Source organism: Lytechinus pictus, chromosome 16 (genome assembly GCF_037042905.1).
Source record: "Lytechinus pictus isolate F3 Inbred chromosome 16, Lp3.0, whole genome shotgun sequence".
NCBI lineage: Eukaryota > Metazoa > Echinodermata > Echinoidea > Temnopleuroida > Toxopneustidae > Lytechinus > Lytechinus pictus.
In genome coordinates this window covers 27,139,984-27,164,025 of record NC_087260.1, presented here as the reverse complement: position 1 = coordinate 27,164,025, position 24,042 = coordinate 27,139,984, and the positions used below count along the sequence as shown (strand labels likewise).

Below are 24,042 nucleotides of genomic sequence, written 5' to 3'. Positions count from 1 at the left end.
TATGAACAAGTATTTGATTTATTCAGAAATGTTAGGATCACAGGAACTGTACAATTAATCACATTTACGGTACATATATCCATCGCCTTCACAGGAATCAAACAATTCACAACATAAATAAAACATGAATCTAGCTTTAATTTAGCATGATTATATCGCTCTTCAAGTGGAATGACCAAATCAAATTCAACAAAGTTTTTATTAAGAGTACCACCATCTGAATTTCAGACAATACCTAGTCTGCTGTGCAAACCCTTCACTCGAGTTAGGGTCTGAATGTGCTGCCTATTAATACCTTGTGTACTGAAGACCCTCTCGCACAATTGAAACAGCAAGTTTTGTATGTGCTAGTTTTTGCGTGGAGACCCACTGGTTAATCAAAGTTTCAATCAGGGTCTGTGCCTGCAGACTAGACGATACCTATCTTTTATTTTCCATATTTCAGGGTGTCAAAGGATACAAAATCAAATTAACAAAACAACTCCTCTTTTTCAAGAAATACCAGCAGAACTTGTTATGTGTACTGAATTATATTCATACATATGCATCAAATATTGTTTAATAGAATAAGCTGGAAAGTACATAATATAAGAGACCATTTGCTAAGATTTATTGAACGGCAGGTTTTAAACCAAATCTTACTTTTTCCACATAGTGATGACTTAAACTGTGTATACAAAATAGGAAACCCAACATTTATATCTTTTAATGAGAAAATTAATCATAAAAATAATAATAGACATTTATAAAGTGCCATCAATCTAGAAATAATCTATTCCCAGGTGCACTATACTTACTTCAGATTTAGGGATGACTAAACTCATATTTCTGCTAAGTACAATCTACATTCTAAAGATACCACGGTTATGTTTCCAGGACCATGCATCATACGACACTGTAAAAGAATAAGTGGGACAAATTAAGAGTTGGTTCACTTCCTCAGACTGAGCCTATGAATAATGCAAGAGTTTATAGTAGATTCTCAGATAAAAAAACCAACGTTATTCAAAAGTGATCAATTTTGTTCAGTTTTTCATTTTTGAATGTTTTTGTGTCCAATGTAAATGGCATGAATTTGATTCACTCCCATTTCTGTATGGTTTCTGATCAGTGGTGCTCATAGATTCATGCTGCTGGTACCCTGGTGACACGACATTTGCTCCTGCAACAATCTAGAAATAATCTATTCCCAGGTGCACTATACTTACTTCAGATTTAGGGATGACTAAACTCATATTTCTGCTAAGTACAATCTACATTCTAAAGATACCACGGTTATGTTTCCAGGACCATGCATCATACGACACTGTAAAAGAATAAGTGGGACAAATTAAGAGTTGGTTCACTTCCTCAGACTGAGCCTATGAATAATGCAAGAGTTTATAGTAGATTCTCAGATAAAAAAACCAACGTTATTCAAAAGTGATCAATTTTGTTCAGTTTTTCATTTTTGAATGTTTTTGTGTCCAATGTAAATGGCATGAATTTGATTCACTCCCATTTCTGTATGGTTTCTGATCAGTGGTGCTCATAGATTCATGCTGCTGGTACCCTGGTGACACGACATTTGCTCCTGCAACAATTGCTCCGGTCTTGATATCCCAGAAGGCATAAGATTTAAATTTTTTGTTTCAGAATAATGTAAAGATTAGGATTAGGGTTTATTGGAGGTTAGGTTTTATGTTTTGCTTAATGTGCAGATTTTCCATCTGAGCAATTGTTGCCGGAGCAAATGTCATGGAACCGGTACCCTTATCAATGTATCATTCCAATATGGTACAAGTTACACAATTATGATTATTACAGATTGTGAAAAATTTTCTCAGAAAAATGAATTACATTTGGGTTTCTTTTTTTTATACACCCTATACAAAGAGGGTTGAATATCTATTGTACCATGTACATGTAGTATGTACCACATAAGAGGCAAAGAAATCAATCAAATAAATGGGCGTAAGTCCAAGAAATTTTGGGATGCAACAGAAGTCACCATAAAATTAGTTGCATATCTACATGTAGGATAGGGTAGCACGTACCCCTGAATTGTGATTTTATGCATTAATTAGCATAATCAATTAAAACAAATAAGTTTGAATAGTTTTGGGACAATTATTGATCGCTTGATTGATTGGCATGCATGGCATCCATGGCAAAATCTCCAGAAGTGGATGGTTACTTGCACCACAATATTCAAATATATTTTTAATTAATGATGCTAATTAATGCATAAGATCATAATTTGGTTGTGAATCTATATGAAACACCGCCCTGGTAATCTGTCTACCTAAATGGAGTTTTTATTCATGGTGTATCTTGCAAGGCCAATCAATTTGTGCAATATTTCATGTTCAAAGTCAAAACACAAGGAAGTGGCTTGATCAACTTTTCCTTCCTGGTTTATACTATAGTTTGCTGTTACAAGGGCAATGCAAGTTTGAACACATCAGGGGAAAAAAATACTTGGGGGCTCAGGGCACTTTTGTCCCTGAAATGTTCCAAAGCGCCCTGGAAAATCTCCACTCAATGGAATGATAAACCTTACCCAATGTTGCAAATTTCTGGAGAGTTTTGTGAAAAGTAACACCCACCCCCCCAAAAAAAAAATTATTTGCCTATCATACATAAACGCCTTTTGCTTGCCCAAGCCATGGTCTCTGCCAAACTTCATGAGCGTTGGGAAAGTTTGATGTTGGTTATTTTATGTATATGTGGTACTGATACAACATGTGGTACTATAACTTTATTATCAAACTATACTGCAATTTATAAAGAAAAGTATCCTGTTTCAAAACTTACAAATGTTTTAACATTCATTAAATGTGATCCTATAATAGTCAGAATTTTTTTTATTAACAATTATAAAACTGATGAAATAACTCTCTGGATCATAATAATTCAAAATTTGAATGAAATTATGAATCATTGTCTCATTCCATTTTGGCTATATCTCAGTCCAACCTTTCTATCTGACATCTTCATAAGCAAAGAGTTCAATCTGAAACTTCATTCCACAAATGACATGTGCATGACTTTTGATAGTGAACAAGAAAAATAAAAACACACATCATATGCATCACTTTTGATATTGAAAAGGAAAAGAGAGAAGTTTCTTGAAATGCAAGCATCCTCAAACTTTCTCAAAGGAGGTTGGTGTTAATCACAATAATGCTGACTGGCCTAAAAAGAAACACATAGCATGGAATGCATTCTGAGACTAACATTACCAGCAACTTGTTCTATGTACCCCGGTAAGTGGTTGACTTTGAGGATTCTTTTAAATAAATATTCAATCACAATGCATATTCCACCTGCTTTACTATCTTTCCTGATTATAGAAATATGACCATATTTGTTGAATTTTATTACAGATGATATACACACATAGATGTAAGGCAGAGCAAGTTTTTTAAATACATCATTTAGATAATGCTGGTCATTCTCTCTTAACATCTTATACCATGTAATCTCAATGAGCAATGTCGCCAAAAAGACCCGATGGCTGCAACAAAAAGGAAGACTGTGCAATGTGCAAAGTTATGGTCAAATATCTGACATTCATTAGCTTTGCCTTGGTCGAATCTCTTCAGTCTAAAAAGGAAAAGAGAAGTTTTTTTTAATGCAAGCATCCTTATAAAATTTTAAAACTTTCTCTTTGATTAATAATAGGTAAATGGCACACGCTTTGCATAATCTAGGCCCAATCGCATAAAATCTATTGTTATAATAACTTTGTCATCTGATGATATCTACCATGGTAACAATACTCAACAGCCAATCAAAATCAAGGATTTCATTTTGATTACCAGTGGATGGCAAAGTTAGATTAACATTCATGCATTGATTCCAAGTCTCAGAGATGCTTTGTGGGTAGTTCCTTGAAATGATCAACATTTTGTAGGTCTGAATCCCCACAGCCTTTAACTGGCAATTTTCCAGTTCATTCTTATATTTTCTTTCAAATTCCAAACAACATCAAGAGTTTAAAGAATTTGCAAAAGTAAATGGAAACTGAGTCTGTCTAGTAGATTCATGTATAAGATGACATATCCATTCCTCCATTTTTTTTTCGAGGAAGATTATTGTTTAGCTATCCCAGACCATGCACTGTGATACATGATGTTATTAAAAACAACTTCATCAAGTACCTTATCAGTGATTTCTATGGAAAGGTTTGCTCCAATCCCCTCTTAATACAAGGATTTCAGTAGCTTATAACAACGATATTTAATAAAGAAAGTTGACACGATACTTAAAGGATTGAGTGAGAAATCATTGTCCTTCATTCTTTTATAACTTAGAATTCATAATCGAAAATGTTTGTTTTCATTTTAAGTTTGGGGCTTCATCAGCAAAAACATTTCCACTCCTATTTATGACCACTGATGAAAATGAAATAAAAAAAACATAAACAAACCAAAATAGTGAAATTGCTGAAGAGGGAGAAAAGCATGAAAAGATTTGCATATTGGCGTACAGTACTTCTTTTCATCCTAAAAAATGATTCAAATTGTGTTTTCAGAGTGCGATTTAAAGTGACTCTCTGTTTACACTGTTTCATATCATCCTTAAATAGTTGAAATCCTGCTTAAAGAGTCTAATGCTTAGTGCAGTTGCTAGCTTCACAGTCCATGTAGAAACATAGGCACATCCCTTGGGCAGGCTGCAATTACAGGCTAGGATCTCTGCCTTCATCCTCGCTTCCTATGACGATTAGACTATCGCAATACAGAGTATCAGGAGCTGTAAAAAAGATTGTGAAGCTTTTTCTGAATTGTTGAACGTTGGATATGCAGCTTAAACCTGCTATGGACGAAGAAGACCTGTTATACTGACTTGCTTTCTCCACATAGGTGAACACTCTTCCGCATCTTTAGTTGTCATAGCAACTCATGATGCCAAGCAATGCAGATGACGATAGATGAGGTATCATTGAACATCACATTCCAATCTTGATAAAAATACAACTCTGGCGATGCATGGAGACGGATATTTGTGTTTAACCTTCACAACTTTCTTTCATTCTTTGCTGTGTCGTGGCCGTTTAACGATCACATTTTCACTGATCTCCAAAGCTCACCAATGTCAATTGTTATAATAGTGATAAGCCGTGTGCCTCCATCATGTCCATTGCATCATATGCCTTGTCCTTTAATAACCATGGTAACTATAGAGACATGCCACGCCCCTCGATACTGATGGAGACAGCTCGCGGATTCTTGTTTCGCACCGCCGACTTCATATTCTGCATCTTACGAGAGTGTTTGTCCAGTCTCGTCACTTTCTTGGTTGCCTGTGCAAAAGTAATGGCCAAAAAAAATATACAATTGCCTTGAATTAATAAGATCCTAAATAAGTATTGAAACAATATCTTTAATGATAATGAGCAATTCATGATTTTTTACAAGATAAATCTACAGCTTTTAAATTTTCTCATTTCCCACTCTAAATAATATCCCTTATTAATTGTTCACTTCAAATCCTTTGAATATATAAATGTACTTATCAACATCTCATCTATAATATCACATTGATCACATCATGCTACATTTATGTCATTGATAATACAGAATACACAGCAATCCTTCAAAGATCAAGCGCTTGATCAGGATAATAGTATGCAGCGCTTTGAAAAATTGTTCTTAAATGCTTATGTTACATATTATTATCATCTTTATTATAAAACTACATGTATCTAGAAATACTGACTGTACAACTTGAAGATTTTGCTCAACAAAACTCACCTTAGAAAATTCTCTCTCAACATTCCACTTTGGTCTGACGACATAGTCTTTGGTAGACGGGAGAGGAACCCTTGCTCTGCCTACCCACCCCTTCATACCTGGACGGAGTCCCCTGATAGAAGGAAAGCACACAGGAAACAGTGAGCATATGTGAACAGATCAAGCAAACATGTAGCCTTTCAGAAAGACTTCCAGCTATGGTCAATTCATCATTATGGCAATGACAATTGTAACAGGGCTCAACAGACGATCTCGATCAAGGTTTTCATGGAAGTTACAATGACGACAAAGTTACTTTAGTTGTAAAATCATATTGTTATTCCTTGATGGATTTTTATCAAACCTTGATTAACACGTTTTCCTATTTTTCCACTTAATGGCAGGGTGAACTCCCCCTTTTAAAGGTTAATTAAGAAGAGAAATATGAGGAATGTTTTACTACTCACTCTTCTCCTCCTTCCAATGCTGTTTCTATATTCTTCTTCTCAGGAGTATCATCAGTACTAACAAGGAAAGAAAATAAAGAGAAATTAGCTTGTATTCGAATTAGACAGCAAAGATCTCGAATAAAAGCTGCTAACTTCAGCTTTTGTCATTACACACTCCAATTTGTCATATTGGCAACTAATTGTCGAAACTTAGATTTTTATTGTTCACTTTGACATTGACCTTCACCTGTGACCTGAAATTCTCGCATGATTGCCGATACCTCATTGTTAAACATTTTCTCCATAAATATCTACATTTTCCTGTGGTATAACATTTCTAATATTGAATGAACCAAATCAAACTATAGAATGAAAAATTTTCATTTAGTATTTTTCTTTGCTAGAATCTAATGTCCCCATTCAGTGTTCCGTATTTTGCTTCCAACTTCGCCCTGGCCTCCACCCTGAGATGGCGCTAATAGCACCATCCCGGGCGAAGCCACTTCACACAACTCTTCTTTTGCAATTTCATGACTCTGCACTACATCAAATCAGTTCCTGACAAAACTAAATCATTAGTAGACCTACAGTTTCATGACTGTGTAAAATTAAGGTAAGCTAAAAGAAACAAAACAAACACAAATCCAGGGTCAGAATAACCGATGTGTTACTCATGGACTAAGATTAAAAAAAAAAATAATAATAATACCAACATGCTTATATAGCGCATATCACTGCCAAATGCGTCCCTATGCGCTTAATTGGATATTATTACCCTGATAATAATGTTCAGATTATTAAAGCTTTTTAAACTTTCTACAGGTGCTCTTTTTTCTTCATCTTCATTCCCACACAAAACTTTAGTCTTCGTCTGTATGCTTATGTATTTCAGTTGTTTTCTTTACCTAGACCACTTGTATTTGTGATGAATGTAGGTTTTTAAATGGAAAAGAATAAACAATGGAAATTGAAAATCTATCGTCATGTGGAGGCGTCATGGTCCAGTGGTACGACTCGTCTTTCAATCAGAGGGTCGTGGGTTTGAATCCCAGGCATTGTGTGTTTTCTTTCAGCAAAAAATTTACCCACATTGTGCTGCACTCGACCCAGGTGAAGTGAATGGGTACCCGGTAGGATTTATTCCTTGGATGCTTTAGCGCCTATACAGCGGCTCAGCTACAGCCGGGGTAACGATATGATACCAAGTATCAAGCGTAGTACAGTATATCCAATTATAGTAGCTGCACTATACAAATGGAATGCATTATTATCATCATCATCATCATTATTATCAACAGTCCCCTTTTGAAGCAAACAAGGTAAATCTATCTCACCTCATTCTTCTCCTCTTAGCAGCTAACTGTTGTAGATCCCTTTTCTGTCTGTCTTCTTTAGAGATTGATCTGAAGTTAGATTCCACTCCAAAAATTGGTCTTGACCACTCGTCTATAACACAAGCATAAAAGTCCAGATTAGATAGAGAAGACAACTGATTCATTCCACGTGGCATTGTGTCCTAAGTCTGTGCAGTGCACATACAGTGGTGCTCAAAATTTAGTGAACCCCACCAGAAAATGAACATATTTCAAGTCTTCAAGTTCTACCATGTTTTAGATATTTGATTGTGAAGTCAGCTGATAAAATATTACATAAAAAAAGTTTGTTTCTCTGGGCTCACCGACCATTGCAGTGTTGTCTATATTCAACACTCAGTGAAGGAGTGCATTTTGTGGTGGGTTGACCTTTTTAGCACAACTGAATGTAATAAAATAAGACATGGAACAACAATGAACTCTACTATCTGCAATACATGGATGGATATTCATCCAGAAAATCTGAGTCAAAAGAGTGAAATAATATTGAATTTCAGAGAAGGGGGGGGGGGGGTGGTCTGGGGAACTGCCAAATCAGACATAGAAGAAGCAAGTGGATGAGGAGTAGGTGGGTTGGTTGAGGAGGGAGGATGCACTGAATTATACAAGATGGACAGAGTGGGTAAGGGCAGTTGCCAAGATGGTGAGGTGAATTGGGATTCTGGGACACCCCTGTTCTTACAAGGAAAGAAGTGGATTTAAGACTTTGTACTGACTAACTTACTTATGATCTTGCCAGCTCTTTCTCTGATGTAACGGAGTTCCTTTGGATGCCTGTACAGACACATGACAGCCTTGCCGATTTCACTTGTCTTTAGCATGTGCTGGTCAATTGGTGGAAACTACAATATTAAGAGGATAGAACGCAAAGATAATGTACACATGACACTCGTGATGATTTCAATTGTCTTTAACGTGCTGAGAACTACAATATAAAGGGGATAGATCAGGGAGATAATGTACACATGAGAGCATTTCCCATCTCTCTTGTCTTTAACTGATTAGTTGAGCATTTCATACCATACAAGTTGCGCCCTTATTGTGACATCACTCCGTTGCATTCATCCTGAGAGATTGGTCAACCAAAGTGGGTGATTTCAAGTCCGGTGTTGGCGTTGAAATTTGGATTGCTTCCCCTAGCTCCAAAACTAATAATATTGAGTTTGTAAAACTGATACAGATCACATTATTGACATCTCAACAACTAGTGAGTGACTTTTTGGGACCATCTTCATTTTATGTTTGGTGTTATAATCGTGTAAAAATTGACCAAACACCAAAAGGTCAACACTGAACTTGAAATCACCCAGTGTACTTAACACCATGCATTAATTAGTGTTTCTTATGCTACCGCTGCAGTTTTCCTGGGATCTCACTCACCATTCTGCTGATTAACCCTTTGAACCTGAAAAGCCGGAATACCGGCTTCACCATGAACATACATATACCCGAAAAGGCTTCAAGTCATGTTATGTAAAAAACAAGGGTTTTAGATATCAGGTGGCCTGTAAAAATGATGTCATTTAAAAAATATTCAGTCAATATCTTCAATTTAGAATTTTGTTGACGATTGGCTTTCATTTATAAGGTTTTAGCATAAAAATGACCAAAATAAACTACCCTACCAAGAAGGCTCGTGTGATAATACAACAGTGAGTCGTATATGGACTTCGTGTAAGCTATTGCTGAATTTTACTTTGTCAAAGCAGTGATTTTGAGATTATCGTTGGTACGGGAAGCTAAACAACATCGGCCGGGTCAGGCCTGGTACAAGCGGAGTAAGGAGCCGCTGACATAGTTGGGCTCGAATCATGAGAATAGGAGTTCATTTTTTTCAAATGTAACGTATTTCTCCATTTTGCCGATAATCTTGATATTGGCAAATAATTCAGGGTGATGGTCACGATCGTCCCAATTAATTCAGGGTTCAAGGGGTTAATCTTTATTCGTCGCTGCGCTTGGGATTTATTGTTCACTTAAATATTTCATTAATTTCTAAATTCTCACTTGCGGCCCATGCTATTATGTAGGTCTTGGGGGGAAAAAATGGTTGACCCGCAAGTCTCTCATAGTAATGAAAGCTAGCGGTGCATGCATTACATAATAAATGAATCGGAAGGAATTTACAGACTAGAAAGATAATAAACATCATAGAGACACATGCAATTCTTCATGTTCAATATTATTAAAGAGACTGGTATACTAACCCCTTGTAAGATCTTGATAAATGATTCCCTAATGCTGAGATGAGGCAGACTTTTATCAGGAAGAGGTTTCAACCATTCAGCCATTGGTCTCAGTACACCACACTCTAAGAAAGACAACTGCAGGTCTGACCTGTACAGAAACAAGCAAAACAGAATAATTACAGTCAAATTTTCAAAATTTTAATAGTAAAGTCATGCTTTCATGCAATAACCCCCCCCCCCCCTGTTTAAGAGCTCTGTTATAGGTTTCCACAGCCCAATAATCATTCTATATTCATGAAATGATTGGTAAAATGGTTATTATTTTAAGAAAGTATTTTAGCAACAACCCGATATGTACATTGCATTAAAACAAGGAAATTAAGATATAATTCTTCTTTATTTAAAAAACGAATTGTGCTCCTTTTGAATTGTTAAAGGGGAATCCAGCCTTGGCCATAAAATGTTGTGTTGGGAAGGAGAAAAATAAATTAAACAGAATGGTGAAAGTTTAAAAGAAATCGGACAAGCAATAAGAAAGTTATAGCTGCTTTAAAATTGAGATCCCTAATACTATGTAGATTTCAAATTGGCAACTGGGTAAGTGAATTATGACAAGGGGCAAGGACAACTTTCCCATAGGCCATGTACTTTATTATCAGGGATTTGTGGTTTTCTCCTTAGTACCCATTCCCCTGGGGCAGTAATCTAAATATAACCCAGGTAGTATATTGTTTTATGTCCTCATGAAAGAAAATATAATTTGAAATAACAATTTTGGGGAAAATGACATTTTAGCCATAATATGTATTGGAGTACATGAAAGGGTAGTCCTTGCCTTACATCACTGTGACATCCCATATGCGGCCAATTTGAAGTCTCCGTGGGTATAGTGATTACCAATATTTACAACTTTTAAAAATTCATAACTTTCTTGTTGTTTGTCCAATATTGTTCAAACTTTTACCTATCAACTTGTCTGATTTTTCTTTTCCTTATAAAAACAAGTTTTTATTTGGGTTGGATTCCCCTTTAAAGAAAGCAATATTGTGCAGGGGCCATTATTTATTTATTTATTCATTTATTGACATATATTCAATTGTGTTGTAATTGGAAACACAACATTTCTGAAAGTTGAAATCTAGACTTTCCTTCTAATATTCAAACAAAATTATCAGTGCAATAAAAAACAATGTGTGAAGCACCCTTTAAATTTGGTTTTGATTTTGGTCATTATTTCAAGAAGCACTTCATTTTTTATTTGTAAGATTCATGATTTTTTAACAATACACAGTTCATTTTTACATTGTTTACACTGCACCTGAGTATCAAACAAAACAGACATAGTTCACAAATGTAATGTTAACAGAACGATGTCGAAAAACAATGTATCAGAGCATGTTACGTGTATAGAGATAAATAATTAGATTAATAAATAAATGAATACATAAATTGAATAAATAAACAAATGAATAAATGAATGAATAAATAAATGAATGAATTCTTGTAAAGACAACGATCAAAATCTATTACTTACTTTTTCAACTGTGACATGACAGCTGGAAGCATGTTGAGTTTTTTGGTTGCAGCCTTTCTGGCATTATTTAACCTACGATCCTCCTACAAGGTAGAAAACACAAAGTTTGAGGATTGTTCAGACAACATTAGACCTAAGAATAAAACTCAAACAATCAATGCATCTGATCAGTTCACCAACAATCCGTGAATGAATTCTACCTTTTACACTTATCGAATGTTCGCAAGATGTTGATTACTGATTTGAAACTTTCGATTATCAAAAGTACATGGCTATAATCGTTGATATTTGACAACAAAGTGCAAGATAACAGATGAAATTTCGGCTAAAATTTAGTAAATTCCAAACATTGTAACTCTATCAAGACACGACAATGATGGCTATGCCGTCAACCGTACATCATTCAGCTGTATTGACGTGCATGCATAGGCACTTTTCTAAAACACTGGACCGAGTCAGCTTGCTCATTATGTGTGACCACCGGTAGGTCATGTAAATGGGTAAACTTTTTTGTGATTTCTGATAATTCAGGAATCTTGATTGTTGAGCATTATGGCCCAGTAGATTAGTCCCGAACTTTGAAACAGAGGGTTGTGGGTTTGAATCCCAGCCATGGCGTAATTTCCTTCGGCAAGAAATGTATCCACATTGTGCTGCACTCGACCCAAGTGAGGTAAATGGGTACCTGGTAGGATTTATTCTTTGAACGCTTTAGCGCCTATTAATATGGCGGCTCAGCTACAGCCGGGGTAATAATATGATACCAAGTATCAAAGTGCAGTTGAGTATATGCACATAATAACTGCGCTATATAAATGGACATATTATTATTACTGTTCAAACTATTTGATCATTTATCCTGGTAAAAAAGAAAATTGAAAAGTAAATTCAGGATTCAAGAATGCAACTAACCTGAGCTACTTCATTCATCTGTTTGATCATAGCAACAATGATGTCATCGTTATCGTTGATAAAGTCATCGTTGTTTCGTTTCCGTCGTCTAATTTTATTCTCTTCCTTCTTTTTCTGCAGCATCATGTCAAAGTCAGATACAAAGTCACTAAAAGGGAAAGAATGCAATAAAAATATCATTAAACATCACCAAGACCCGAGAGATCTTCCATCAAAGAAGTTACATGAAATGGAAGAATTTCAGAATGCTTGGTTGAAAACAGTAGAACCATTGATTCAATGATACATTGAATTTATAAGTTGTTTTCTTAACCATACAAAATCTTGCAGATTTTATCTTTTACTAAACCTAATGATTACTAGCTTTCAAGTGTATCTACACAGGAGCTAAACTATGTAAACCAAAATCATCAAGGTTTTAAACTCTGAACCAATATTGTCATTCAACAACCCTACAGAAGCAAAGTGATGGCAAGACAATTAAAGATTGTGAGACCGCCAGAGGCAGGTGGTAACATCAGATGGTATTGCGATGGAGGGACTTAAACACTGGGTAATTTCAAGTTGGGTGTTAACCCTTTGGTGCTGGGTCAATTTCTATATTATCATAGCACCAGACGTAATATGAAAGGGTAGATAAATTGCCAATTCGTCCACTCACCACATGGTCTACTTTCATTTAGTCTAAAGCCATTCCGTCCATCAACATTTCGTCAAACAACCATTTGGTCCATTGACCATTTAGTCCAATCATCACTTCGTCTAATCACCATTTCGTCTATGACCATTTTGTCTCATAACCAGTTGGTCTAATATCTATTTCATTTTCATTAATTTTGCACAGTTTAACACTTAGTCCAATCAGACCAAATGGTATATAGACTAAATGGCCATTGGACCAACTGGTTATTGGACGGAATGGCATTGGGCTAAATGAAAGTAGACCATGTGGTTAGTGGACGAACTGATGGTAGACCAAATGATAGTAGACGAGTTGGCAATTGTATGAAAGTGGCCCGGGAACGAATCTCAATAGGTATTGAGCTGTCAGTGGTGCGATTTGAATCATTTTTGTAAACTCCGATTAGGTTTTATAGCTAAAGAAAGCAATCAAGATTGTACTTCCTAAATGTAATGCCAACAGTACACCTTACTTTAAATCACCCACTACGTATCAAGACAATCCAGTCTCCTTGTCGCAAAGACCCCAGTTATCTATTTTTTTCTAAATTCAAATTACGTGTTCTTCATTGTTCTGAACATCAAATTAAAAAAAAAAAAATTTATGACATGTTCAAAACTTGTGAAAAAGTAAAATTCTGTAAATAGTGAAAATCTTTTAAAAAAGGTTTCTATATTTATATGCATGCACTAGTTTGCAGATACAGAGCTTGGCAAACAAAATTAACCACTGCGAAAAGGTTTGACTGGCTTAGTTAACTAACTTTGTTATTTGAAATCAGATTTTGATAAAATGTTAAGCGTTTTGCTTGGTGAATTTTACTCTATTTACGTGGAAGTATAATTATTTTTAGCCACGAGTACCCATTTATCTTATCACGGGTACTTACGCTCCACCTCTTCCGCTATCTAGACCTTCATCTGAATCAGAGTCTCCAGGAGGAGGACCAGCAGGCGCTTCAATCTTCTCTATCTCATCATCATCCTGCTCATCTCGGATCTTCTGGATCGCATCTTCCATCGCCGAGGCATCCATCTCAGCATTGTCATCATCGTCGTCACTTGATAAGACGGCTAGAGATTAGATTGGAATGCAGAGATTGTTTAGAAATTAGACAATGAATATTGGTTGACACTATATTAATTCATCAATCCTAAAGCTTACAAATTTACAACAAAAACTGTCAGCCATCAATTTGTAAAAATAGGACAATCGACTTAAGCTGATTTTATTTACCAATTAAGCTTTACTCTGGTCTTTAGATTCAAGAGGTTGGTGAATGATGTCCAGATAAGCAAAAAACTCAGAATTGAAAAAACAAAATTATTTTCCCTTACTGCTGTCACTTTGAACAAGCGGAAATCTCCAACTGGACCTATTCCCACTGATCAAGACAAAGATTATGACGAACATAACTTATCACATGTTTACATTCTTCCTCTAACTTAGAATGACAGACTTTAATCTAAAAAAGTAAGGTCAGTTTTCTCTTACAGCACAAATTGGAGGCTTTAAATTTCAATATTTTTAGAGTAAGGCCACTTTTCTATATATGGTATATATCTACATTGCAGCACCATTGTAAAACTTTAAAAAAGGGCGCAAAAATGTATAAGGCCAATGAGAGGGACGATGAGGCTAATTGATAAGGCATCTAAGCACCTGTCACTCCATGGACTTGGGATTACTTTGAGCCCTGGAGAGGGATAGTGAAGAAAGAAACTTACTTGTGCTCTTCTTCTTCTTTGCTGGTCCTTGCAACTCTGCTGCACCAAAACCCTAGTTACAAAAAAATATAGGGGATCATGTTGAATGAGGAACATTTACACAAACAATGTACAATGACATGATATTTGAAAATATACATGTATGTATAAATATATTGTACCATTGTTTTAGCTGATGGTTTTATCTAATTTATCATCCATTTTACTATTCTCCTTGTATGAACACAGAAATATAATAAATGATTTACTGGTAAGTGAAGATATGTATTATATAATCTGATAACAAATATGTTAATTGAATATCAAAGATTTTAATCAAAAGTAACATTGAGAACTGATACTTTAAGATCATTTGATGTAAACAGTAAACCGGCAATTTCGCCCTCATGACATCCAAAATCGCCCCTAAACTTCCCTAGAAATGTAAGCTTGGAGCGACCATTCTTTCTAGAGTCGCTCCAAGATCTATCACAAACAGTACTCAAGACTATTAAGAAAATCAATATTATATCTATGGCAGAATAATTTGCCATTATTGCACAATTGCTTGTTACCCCTAAAAAGTAGCCCTTAAAATGAATCAAATAGCCCCAATATCATAGCCCCTAATGAACTATAAAATTATTTCTTACCCTGGATATAAAAATTAATTAAAAATACAATCAATGCATAAGGATACTGGTGGATAAATCCATAGACAGACTAATGCATGATAATATGGAGACTTACCTCAAATTCTTCTTCTTCATCACTGGAACCGAAGATATCTGCAATTAATTCACCTACAGCTTCTTCCCTGAATCACAAACAGGTGAGAACAAGGAAAGAAGAGGAAGGTTACATACAGGGGCAGCGAACTGACCAATACCTTGACTGTGTTATTAAAGCAGGTCTTGAAGTATACATTTTGAGATATAAACAAGTTGAATGCCTCTGGCAGTCTCACCTGCATTAGGGCAATTCCATAGGTTGGTGGACATGAGCTCAATGTGTCTTTGTACATATAGCCCATCTGAACCGTAACGTGAGTAACCACTTTATCTGCACCCCTAGTAAAAACCACGTGTTCTTTATTTTTTTAAATTATATACAAATTTGTCTCACTAATATACTTCTTTGAAATGGATATAATCAACTTTCATAAAAGCCTTGCATGAGGACACTTTTCACTTATGTCCACTTTTCGTTTTATGCATGTCCAAATCATGTAACATGAGTAACCGACACATTTCAAAGATTTGCCAGGAGCATAATGAAATTTCCCAAGTTTTGTTTTTATACAAAGGATAGTCAGACTGCGTACTATGTTGTGATAAAGAGATGTTTAGTTCTCATCAATAATAATGGAGTTACAGCTCCAAGTATGAGTCAAGGTGTCTCCAAATGTAACGTGAGTAACCGTGGAATAGCCCATTAACCAATTCATTATGCAACACTGCTTACTTTGAAAACAGTTGCGAATACATGTAAGATAATTGTTATTCATTTTGTTCAAAAAGAGAGGGAAAAGAGGAAACACTCATTTGATAATATAATCCTAATTTCATTGATCTCAAATGACCTATGCCAGTGATCAGTATTTACATTTGTCCATTTGCTGATACCTGATAACCATTATATGAAAGTTCTATGGAAAAGAACTTCACCCTGGCAATAAGTTGGTTTTAATAAAAGCAGAAAAATTTTGAAGAAAAAAAAAATATTGGTGAAGGTTTTGATGAAGATCCCTAAAAAAATAATATATTTATGAAATTGTTTTTTTTTTTTTTTTCATGACGTAATATGCGAGCAGCTCCCCATATATCATGTATTATAAATTCCATAAATTCCAATATTTAATGAAACAGGATGAATAATTTATTTCTTGCATAGTTAGAGAAGGGGGTATGAAATGATGTGGCAGCTGATAATAAATGAAATTACTTCCATTTATAGAAAATGATATTTTAGGGAATAAACACAACATATGGAGGAGCTTCTCATTTGTGACGTCACAATATCAAATCAGATCACTGTTATTCCTTGAAAGATCTAACATCCACAAATATTTTCCTTTTCTTATTAAAACTAACTTATCATCAGGGTGAACATCCCCTTTAAGTGAATATAGGCAGACTTACTTCTCTTCTTCACTTTCATCACCACTATCCTGGGCTACAGTTCTCCTCTTTGTCTTAGTTCTCCCTATCACATCATCATCCTCATCATCACTTGCTTCACCTGTTAACAGAACATAATAAGGATTATTTTACTATGATAAATATAGTCAAACTACAAAACACATTATGGAAGAAGAAATCTAACCGTAGACTTTCATTCAATTTCGATTACTCAGCCAAGAAACACCAAACACAAACATGTTGTGCACTTGATAAACTGAAATTAGTCAAGTGACCGCCATTTCATGAAAGTTGACAGCACTAACAAAAAAGCTGTCATTCTATGACGTTAACTAATGCTTCTGAGCCCATTTAAACCATGGACTTTACTGAAATTGTTAAAGCTGACCATGCAGTGATGACAATTTGTATGAAACGGTGACTTGTGGGTGTTTCGTAAGTTACGAGCAACTAAACAAACGACTGGTGATTCTTCCTTGTGACAAGTGATATCCATCAGATTTCTATTGGCTCTTATAAGTTCCTAAGAAAGGGTCACCATTTTGTAAAGCCACTCGTAAATAACTTACAGTTTAACCCTTTTGCTCAGATACATTTGGAACCCACAACCAATATTAAAATGGATGAAATAGGAAATGAACAATTTCATACCTTGTAGTTCTGCCATGAAGTCATTACTGGCATCAGCAACAGCATCGGCCTCCTCTTCCACTTGTTCTTCTTCTGCTTCTTCTCCAGATAACCTTGCCTCTTCTTCTTCCTTCTCTCCTTGCTCTCCCTCCTCCGCTTCTTCCGTGATTTCTTCCATCACTTGTCTTTCTTCCCCCTCCCCTCCTTCCTCCTCTTCCTCTGCATACTCGATGTACTCCTCCACCACTTCGGCATCCTCATCGTCATCATCGACAATCTCCTCCCATTCCTCTTCTTCCATCTCCAAGTGTTCCTCATCCCCAGCTTCGATGATTTCTGGTTCGGGGTCACCGTCCTCATCGTACTCGGCCTCAACTTCTTCTTCCAAGATTTCCTCCCCTTCTTGCTCCGGGGAGACAACCTCCCGACCATGATGCTGCTGTTGCCTTTGGAGTTCATCCTCCGCGTCCTCATCAACATCTTCATAAAGAGGTTCTCTCTCGCCTTCATCTTCGTCTTCATCGTCACTAAATTGCGCCTCGATTTCTGGAATGTCATCTTCTACCCGTCTCTGGTCCTGGATTGGAGCATCCTCAAAATCAGCCTCCTCATCATCATCCATCTGTTCATACAAGTCATCATGTTTCTTTTCAACCTGTCCTTGCTGCGCATCGTCATCTTCGAGTTGTTCCTCATCACTAAGGATCTGTTCATATTCATTGCTTGTGTTTTGCTGGACATAACCACCATCCTCCTCAGCCCCCTCTTGCCTTGACTCGACTCTCCTCTCATCATCACTGGCTTCTAAATCCCCATCACTGACTTGCTCTACATCGCTAACCTGCTCTAAACCTTTGTCCTCCTCTTCCTCATCTTCGTATGGAAGCTCACCATCACTTTGATCATCTCTATACCCTTCATGATCTCCAGCTTCCTCTTCCTCTTCTTCATGTTCCCCCTCTTCATGTTCCCCTTCTTCATGTTCCCCTTCTTCTAGCTGTTCCCCTTCTTCTAGCTGTTCCCCTTCCTCAACTTCTTCCCCTTCTTCAATCTCCTCCCCCTCCTCTAACTCTTCCCCTTCCTCTACTTCCTGTCCATCTTCAGCACCATCCCTTTCTTCGACGTGATGCTCTTCTTCTCCATCAGAGTAGTCTACTGCTTCATGCTCTCTATCATCTTGCTCGTATCCATCTTCTGACCTCTGTTCATTGACTTCCTCGCCTTCCTCGGACCCCTCATCTTGATACTGTGGAGTGCCCTCTTCATGTTGGCTGTCATCATAACCTTCTCCGTCTCTTACAACCTTCCTCTCATCATATTCTTCATCGCTAACTTGTCTTTCCTCCTGCTCTTCTTCCGCATCTGATACTACTTCTCCAGCCTCTCCTTCACCTTCTTCCTCATCAGGTGATTCATATTCTCCTTCCTGTAAATAAAAAACAGATAAAATGGAACAGTAAGACACTCAGACATTGCACAAATAACAAAAATAAAATGAGATACTGTACATGCAGTTGCAAAATATGCAAAGAATACAATGAATATAACATCTATCTTTTTCTTATTCAGAGTAGTCCTGTGTCCTTCACACTTGAAGATTAATATGAAAAATGAAATGACATAAAATAATGTAAATCAAGGCTCGACATTAGCGGTGGCCCGGTGGCCACCAAAAATTCACCTCGGGCAACCATTATTGATAAAATGTTAAGTTTTGGTGGCCCGAATCGGGCAACCAATAATTTTCAAAGTAGCGCAATTTCCCCCCCAATTTTGCACGCATTTATCAACTTTCTACAGCTCAAATTGCAAGCCAGTTCGTCATGCGCCCTTTTTGTTGATCTACACACAAAGTTTGCATATTAGGCCTACAGCTATAGCATACAGTAGCCATTATCCAGCCAGCCGGCCGGCGCGTGAGCTTTGCATGAAGCCACTGCATACAGCTGTGCATGCTCTAGATCTAGCTCAGCCTATTCAGACTCAGGGAGCTGCGATAAAAAATGTTGCTGCTGAGAAATCTTCCACAGAACTTTGAAAATCTAAGTCAAAGTCACATTTTACACCAATGAAATGCAATTCTACAGTCTATATTACGAAAATCTGGTGTACCCTGATTATTTGCAAGTATTAAGAAGAGGAATTATGACCTCTCTTTTGACTCAAAAAGACTGATTTCCAAATGAATTAATACACATAAAAACACATAGGCAAGTACATCACAGTCCCACGTGTGTATTTGTATGTATGTTGATACTTGGTTTCTTTCGAAGCTGTGTATTTTCTAGCCAAAAACAAACAGACAGTTCCTTTCTTTCTTGTTTATAAATGACTTCTTAAACCACTCTTGAGAAAGTAAATACTTTGGGAAGGCATTTCATTGATATGAAATGTGATTTTTTTCCCCAACATTTTGGCAAATATAGGGAAGGACTTTTTTCCAGATATAATTTTTGCCGTTTTCTTATTTTTTTTAAAACCATTTATACCCCTTCCCGTTGAATATGCTTGATTAAAAGATGTGTTTCTACTGAAAATAAAATAATACAAACTAAAGGATATAAAAATAGAAATGTGCCATTCCCAAAAGGTAAGTGAAAATTATTTGCTTGGCTTTTAATTATATTCCAGTCAGAATAGACTGTTGCCACAGCTGTTAAAAAATATATGTAATGGCTTCTTAATTTTCCCCTTTTCCCCATTTTTATATTAACTTTGTTTTATTAATTTTTCTTTCATTTTCTTTCCTTTTTTCTCTCTAATTTTTTTCTTTTCTTTTTTTCTTTTTTCCCCTGTTCTTTGTTTTTTTCTTTCTTCATTTTCTTTCTTTTGTTTTATTTCACTAATTTCTTTTATTATTTTTGTTTTCTTTTTGTAATAATATATACTTTTTGAAAATTATTTTCGTTTGTTTCCCCCTTTTATGCATTGTTCTGATTTTGCAGCATATTTTTCTGTGATTTTCTCCTTCTATAATATGCTGCAAAAGAGAAAACAGAAATAAACTGGAATTGGGGCATGCATAATCTAGGTTTTAGGATTCAAAGAGGAAGGAAGGAAAAACCACTGTTGTGTACATCTATCTGAGTTTGCTATGCACTATTTACTTTACCATCATCTCTATACAGAGATTTAAAAAAAATTCCACACAACCTGCGAACAATACAATTCATTTATTCACTTTCAATCATTTCATTTTTACAATGATAGAAACAATTATCAATTAGCAAAGTAGAATAACAGCAAACAAGGTTTACATACAAGATGTATAAAGTGAAAGTAACTTAGTGGTAGTGGCTGCAGAATTAATATTTCAGAAGTTTGTTTTATTCATTTTTAATGTTTTTCTTTATATTTTTCGGGCCACCAAACTTTAATATCGGGCCACCAAAAAAAATTATTTGAAGGTTTTGGTGGCCCGAACGGGCCACCACCAAAAAAAGTTAATGTGGAGCCTTGTGTAAATATTCTGATAGTTAAAAGTAGAATATACCTTTTTTTTAAAAAAAGAATAGAGAATTGTCCTGTATTCTTTAAGAGACATCAATGCATTTAAAAAACAACATAAGCTTTAAATCATTTCAACTATCCTCTGAACAGTGTTCCTTAATATAACTGTTTATGCTGCAAAAAATTAATTATAAATTCTCAGTTGGATATGATGACATTTAATTATCTTTACCTCATAACCGTCCTCTCTTTCATCTTGCACAGGTGTACTTCCTCCACTTCCTGTAACAATAAAAAAATACATTTGTCAATTAGAATTCTTCAAAAACTTGCTAGACTAGAATTTTAGAAAGCAATGGTAATGCAGCCCACGACACTGGCACTGGTCTGACGGTCCCAGACCAGTAAAAATTGCTGTCCGGCCAGTAAAAATATATCAAACTGATACAAATGATATTTTCTCCTCTTTTGTTAATTAAAAAATGGCTCTGTTATCTTAAAGAATGGCTCTCAAAAATTGAGAAATTGCGCTTGTGTTGTGTGAGTGTACTATTTGTCGTATTTTTTTTTGGGAGGGGCAATAAAATTAAGAAAGCAAAATAAACTAAAGTCTTTTTTACAGTGAGTGTGGGACATCATCGACTGTCTCATTTGCATATTTTGTAAAAAATAAGTGAAACTTTGAAATGTCGTAACTTTCTTAATTTACATCCGATTTTGATGAAATTTTCAGCGTTATGCTGCTAGTTTGATTTTTCTCTATTTATTCGAATAAAAAAATTTCTAGGGTGGACTTGACCATCAAAGCCACATTTTAAGTTGAAATTCGGCTAAAAAAATGACAGAATTAAAAAAAAGTTTAACAAAAAGGTCAAAGTCAAAACAGTTCAGAATAATTAAGTTAAATAAAATATGGGCAAGCCAGCGCAACTAATTAAGACAATGGAAAAATTACCAATCTCGTATTCTTCTTCCATGTTGATGATGACAGTCTAAGCTATGAAGACCGATTATCATGAAAATGGTTACAGTACCATGTTCATGTGAAAATGCCAGTCAAGACTCAAGACGTCAATGTCCAATGAAGCCCCGCTTCCTCAGGCTCAGCTCCGGTCGAAGTACAACTACAAGCCACCAACGCCAAAGTCTACGAGTGGGACCGAAGTTGTAAATTGAACGCGTTATCAGCGTCTATTGTCCAATAAAAAAATACCAGATACTCCGATAAAGCACTCCCAAAAGAATGTGTCGATATTGATCATATCCTAAATGATGAGAATTCACTAGTAAGTTAGCAAATAAGTCCAGGGAAACGTAACGTAAGAATGTTGAATAGTTTGATAGACGTCACGTCCTCGCCAACTGGTCTTCCTCTCCAGAACGGAACGGTACGCGCGCCGGTGTATTAAAAACACGCAACTATCTAACGTACGTACGTACGGGCTAACGTAAGCACCGACAAGCTCGGTGTTAAGCTAGATACAGCAGCTACGTCCCGACCCCGAGGATACTAGTGTTAAGGTGCTGGTGTAAAGTAATGCGTTCCAGTAGTGCAGTGACTAAACCAAAGCCGTTGGTTTCCTTTTGAGACCCAAATAAGCTCTACACCAATTAGTAACTTCTTCCAAGAGTAAAGACCCCTAAGACCAGCTATATCAAAATTGTGATTTATATGATCAATAAAGATTGAAATTAAGAAAAAAAAGAAGATTACAATGTCTTCGAAACAAAATTAAAAAGTCATAATAATCAGCATCACGACAAACGGAAAAAATATTTCCCCAGGGGTCCCCCACCTCTTTACAGGGGGTTGCTGGTTTGGAAAAAATATATAATGAGAAGCCCCCCCCCAAAAAAAAAAAAAAAAAAAAGATTTCACTTCAAAATGAGGCAATTTTGGTCAGAAGAAAGTTTGACAAGCCAATTTCTTTTAAAGGTGATTTTTGGTTCAATTCCTACTATTTAGCGTATCCCAACCTGATTTCCAAGGGGTGCTGCCTATAGGGTGTAACTATATATAGTCCTAAATACGCAGCCCCCGCCCCCCCCCCACATCAACGCTTCCCAAGGACCTTGAACACTTGTCAAAATACGTTCCCCATATCATTTTTAAACAAACATAATTTTCTTATAACTTTCAACATTTGATTTTATTATCACTTTGAAGTTTTTCACACAAATTTTTTCGCAATCGACGCTCATTTTCCCTTTAACAGCAAATACCCTTTACAGATTTTTTTTTCATTTTCAAAGAGAGAGAGAGAAAGAGGGGGGGGGGGGGGAGAAGAAATTCATGGCATCATCGCGTCATCAGTCATGTACCCACCACATTATGGGGTCTCTCCCCCTCCCGCCACCGTTCTCTTTTTCTTTACCCCTTTCTCAATTGCCTATCTCATCCCATTCGAAGAAGCTTCTCTCCATTCATTTCCTCATACCCCATTCTTTATCTTTTCGAAGTCATCCATTCTATTTCCTTTGTATATTCTCTTTTTTTTTCTTCCTATAGCTTTCAGAAAATCGCTTTCATGCCTGTAAGCACTCTCCCTTGCCAATTTCCACACCAATAACATAAAGATTCGAACATCTGTGTGCCTATAAGCACTTTCCCTTCTTTTCGTTACTCTTTCATAAGCTTCACTTTCCACACCAATAACATAAAAATTATAAAAGAATTTCCTTTGTATATTCTCTTCTTCTTTTTTTTATTCTACCTATAGCTTTCAGAAAATATTAATAAAATATCAAACGCTTTCATGCCTACAAGCACTCTCCCTTGTTTTCAGTTTCCACACCAATAACATAAAGATTTGAACATCTGTGCCTATAAGCACTTCCCCTTCTTTTAGTTATTCTATTTCATAAGTTTCACTTTCCACACCAATAACATAAAGATTAGAAAAGAAAACGTAAAGAATTTTCAAGCAGTTTTATTCACAAGAAAGCAAATTAATATGTCTGAAGTTTAACAGTGCGAGTTAAGTTTGAAAGCAACCTCAGCAATTATTTCATTGAGAAAGGTAGTTGCAACGGATAAAGTATTGTCTATCACTTTTGACTGAGACGTTTCAAGCATGACGTCACTCTTGTCGTCATCAAAGAGATCATCAGTAATGTCTGACAAATCACTGACCGTTGTGAACGTGTCGTTATCGTATTCATCATCGCTTGCTGTTAAGTTATCATTGTCCATCTCATCCATAAATCTTAGCAGGCTAGATGTGGTATCTGATTCGTTATCACCTTCAATGGAGAC

General features: G+C 36.0%; 1 protein-coding gene across 2 annotated transcripts; it reads right to left on the bottom strand.

Annotated features, from left to right (window-relative positions):
- Positions 1-22,191, bottom strand: LOC129278618 (protein IWS1 homolog). 2 transcript variants are annotated; one of them, XR_010296172.1, is made up of 16 exons: positions 21,742-22,191; positions 21,019-21,068; positions 17,358-18,762; positions 16,707-16,806; positions 15,316-15,382; positions 14,587-14,638; positions 13,749-13,932; positions 12,178-12,325; positions 11,266-11,348; positions 9,750-9,879; positions 8,267-8,384; positions 7,504-7,615; positions 6,188-6,244; positions 5,742-5,853; positions 1,552-5,290; positions 1-1,141 (listed from the first exon to the last, which is right to left on the bottom strand). XR_010296172.1 is itself a non-coding variant. In XM_054914763.2 (15 exons), exons 1-15 carry the CDS (start codon positions 21,761-21,763, stop codon positions 5,165-5,167), a joined length of 2,766 nt encoding a protein of 921 aa, XP_054770738.2. In that variant the 5' UTR covers positions 21,764-22,191; the 3' UTR covers positions 1-5,164. The 2 variants fall into 2 exon arrangements, 1 of the variants encoding a protein (XP_054770738.2); XM_054914763.2 differs by having other exon boundaries at positions 1-5,290.
- Between the last annotated feature and the right edge of the window lie 1,851 nt (positions 22,192-24,042).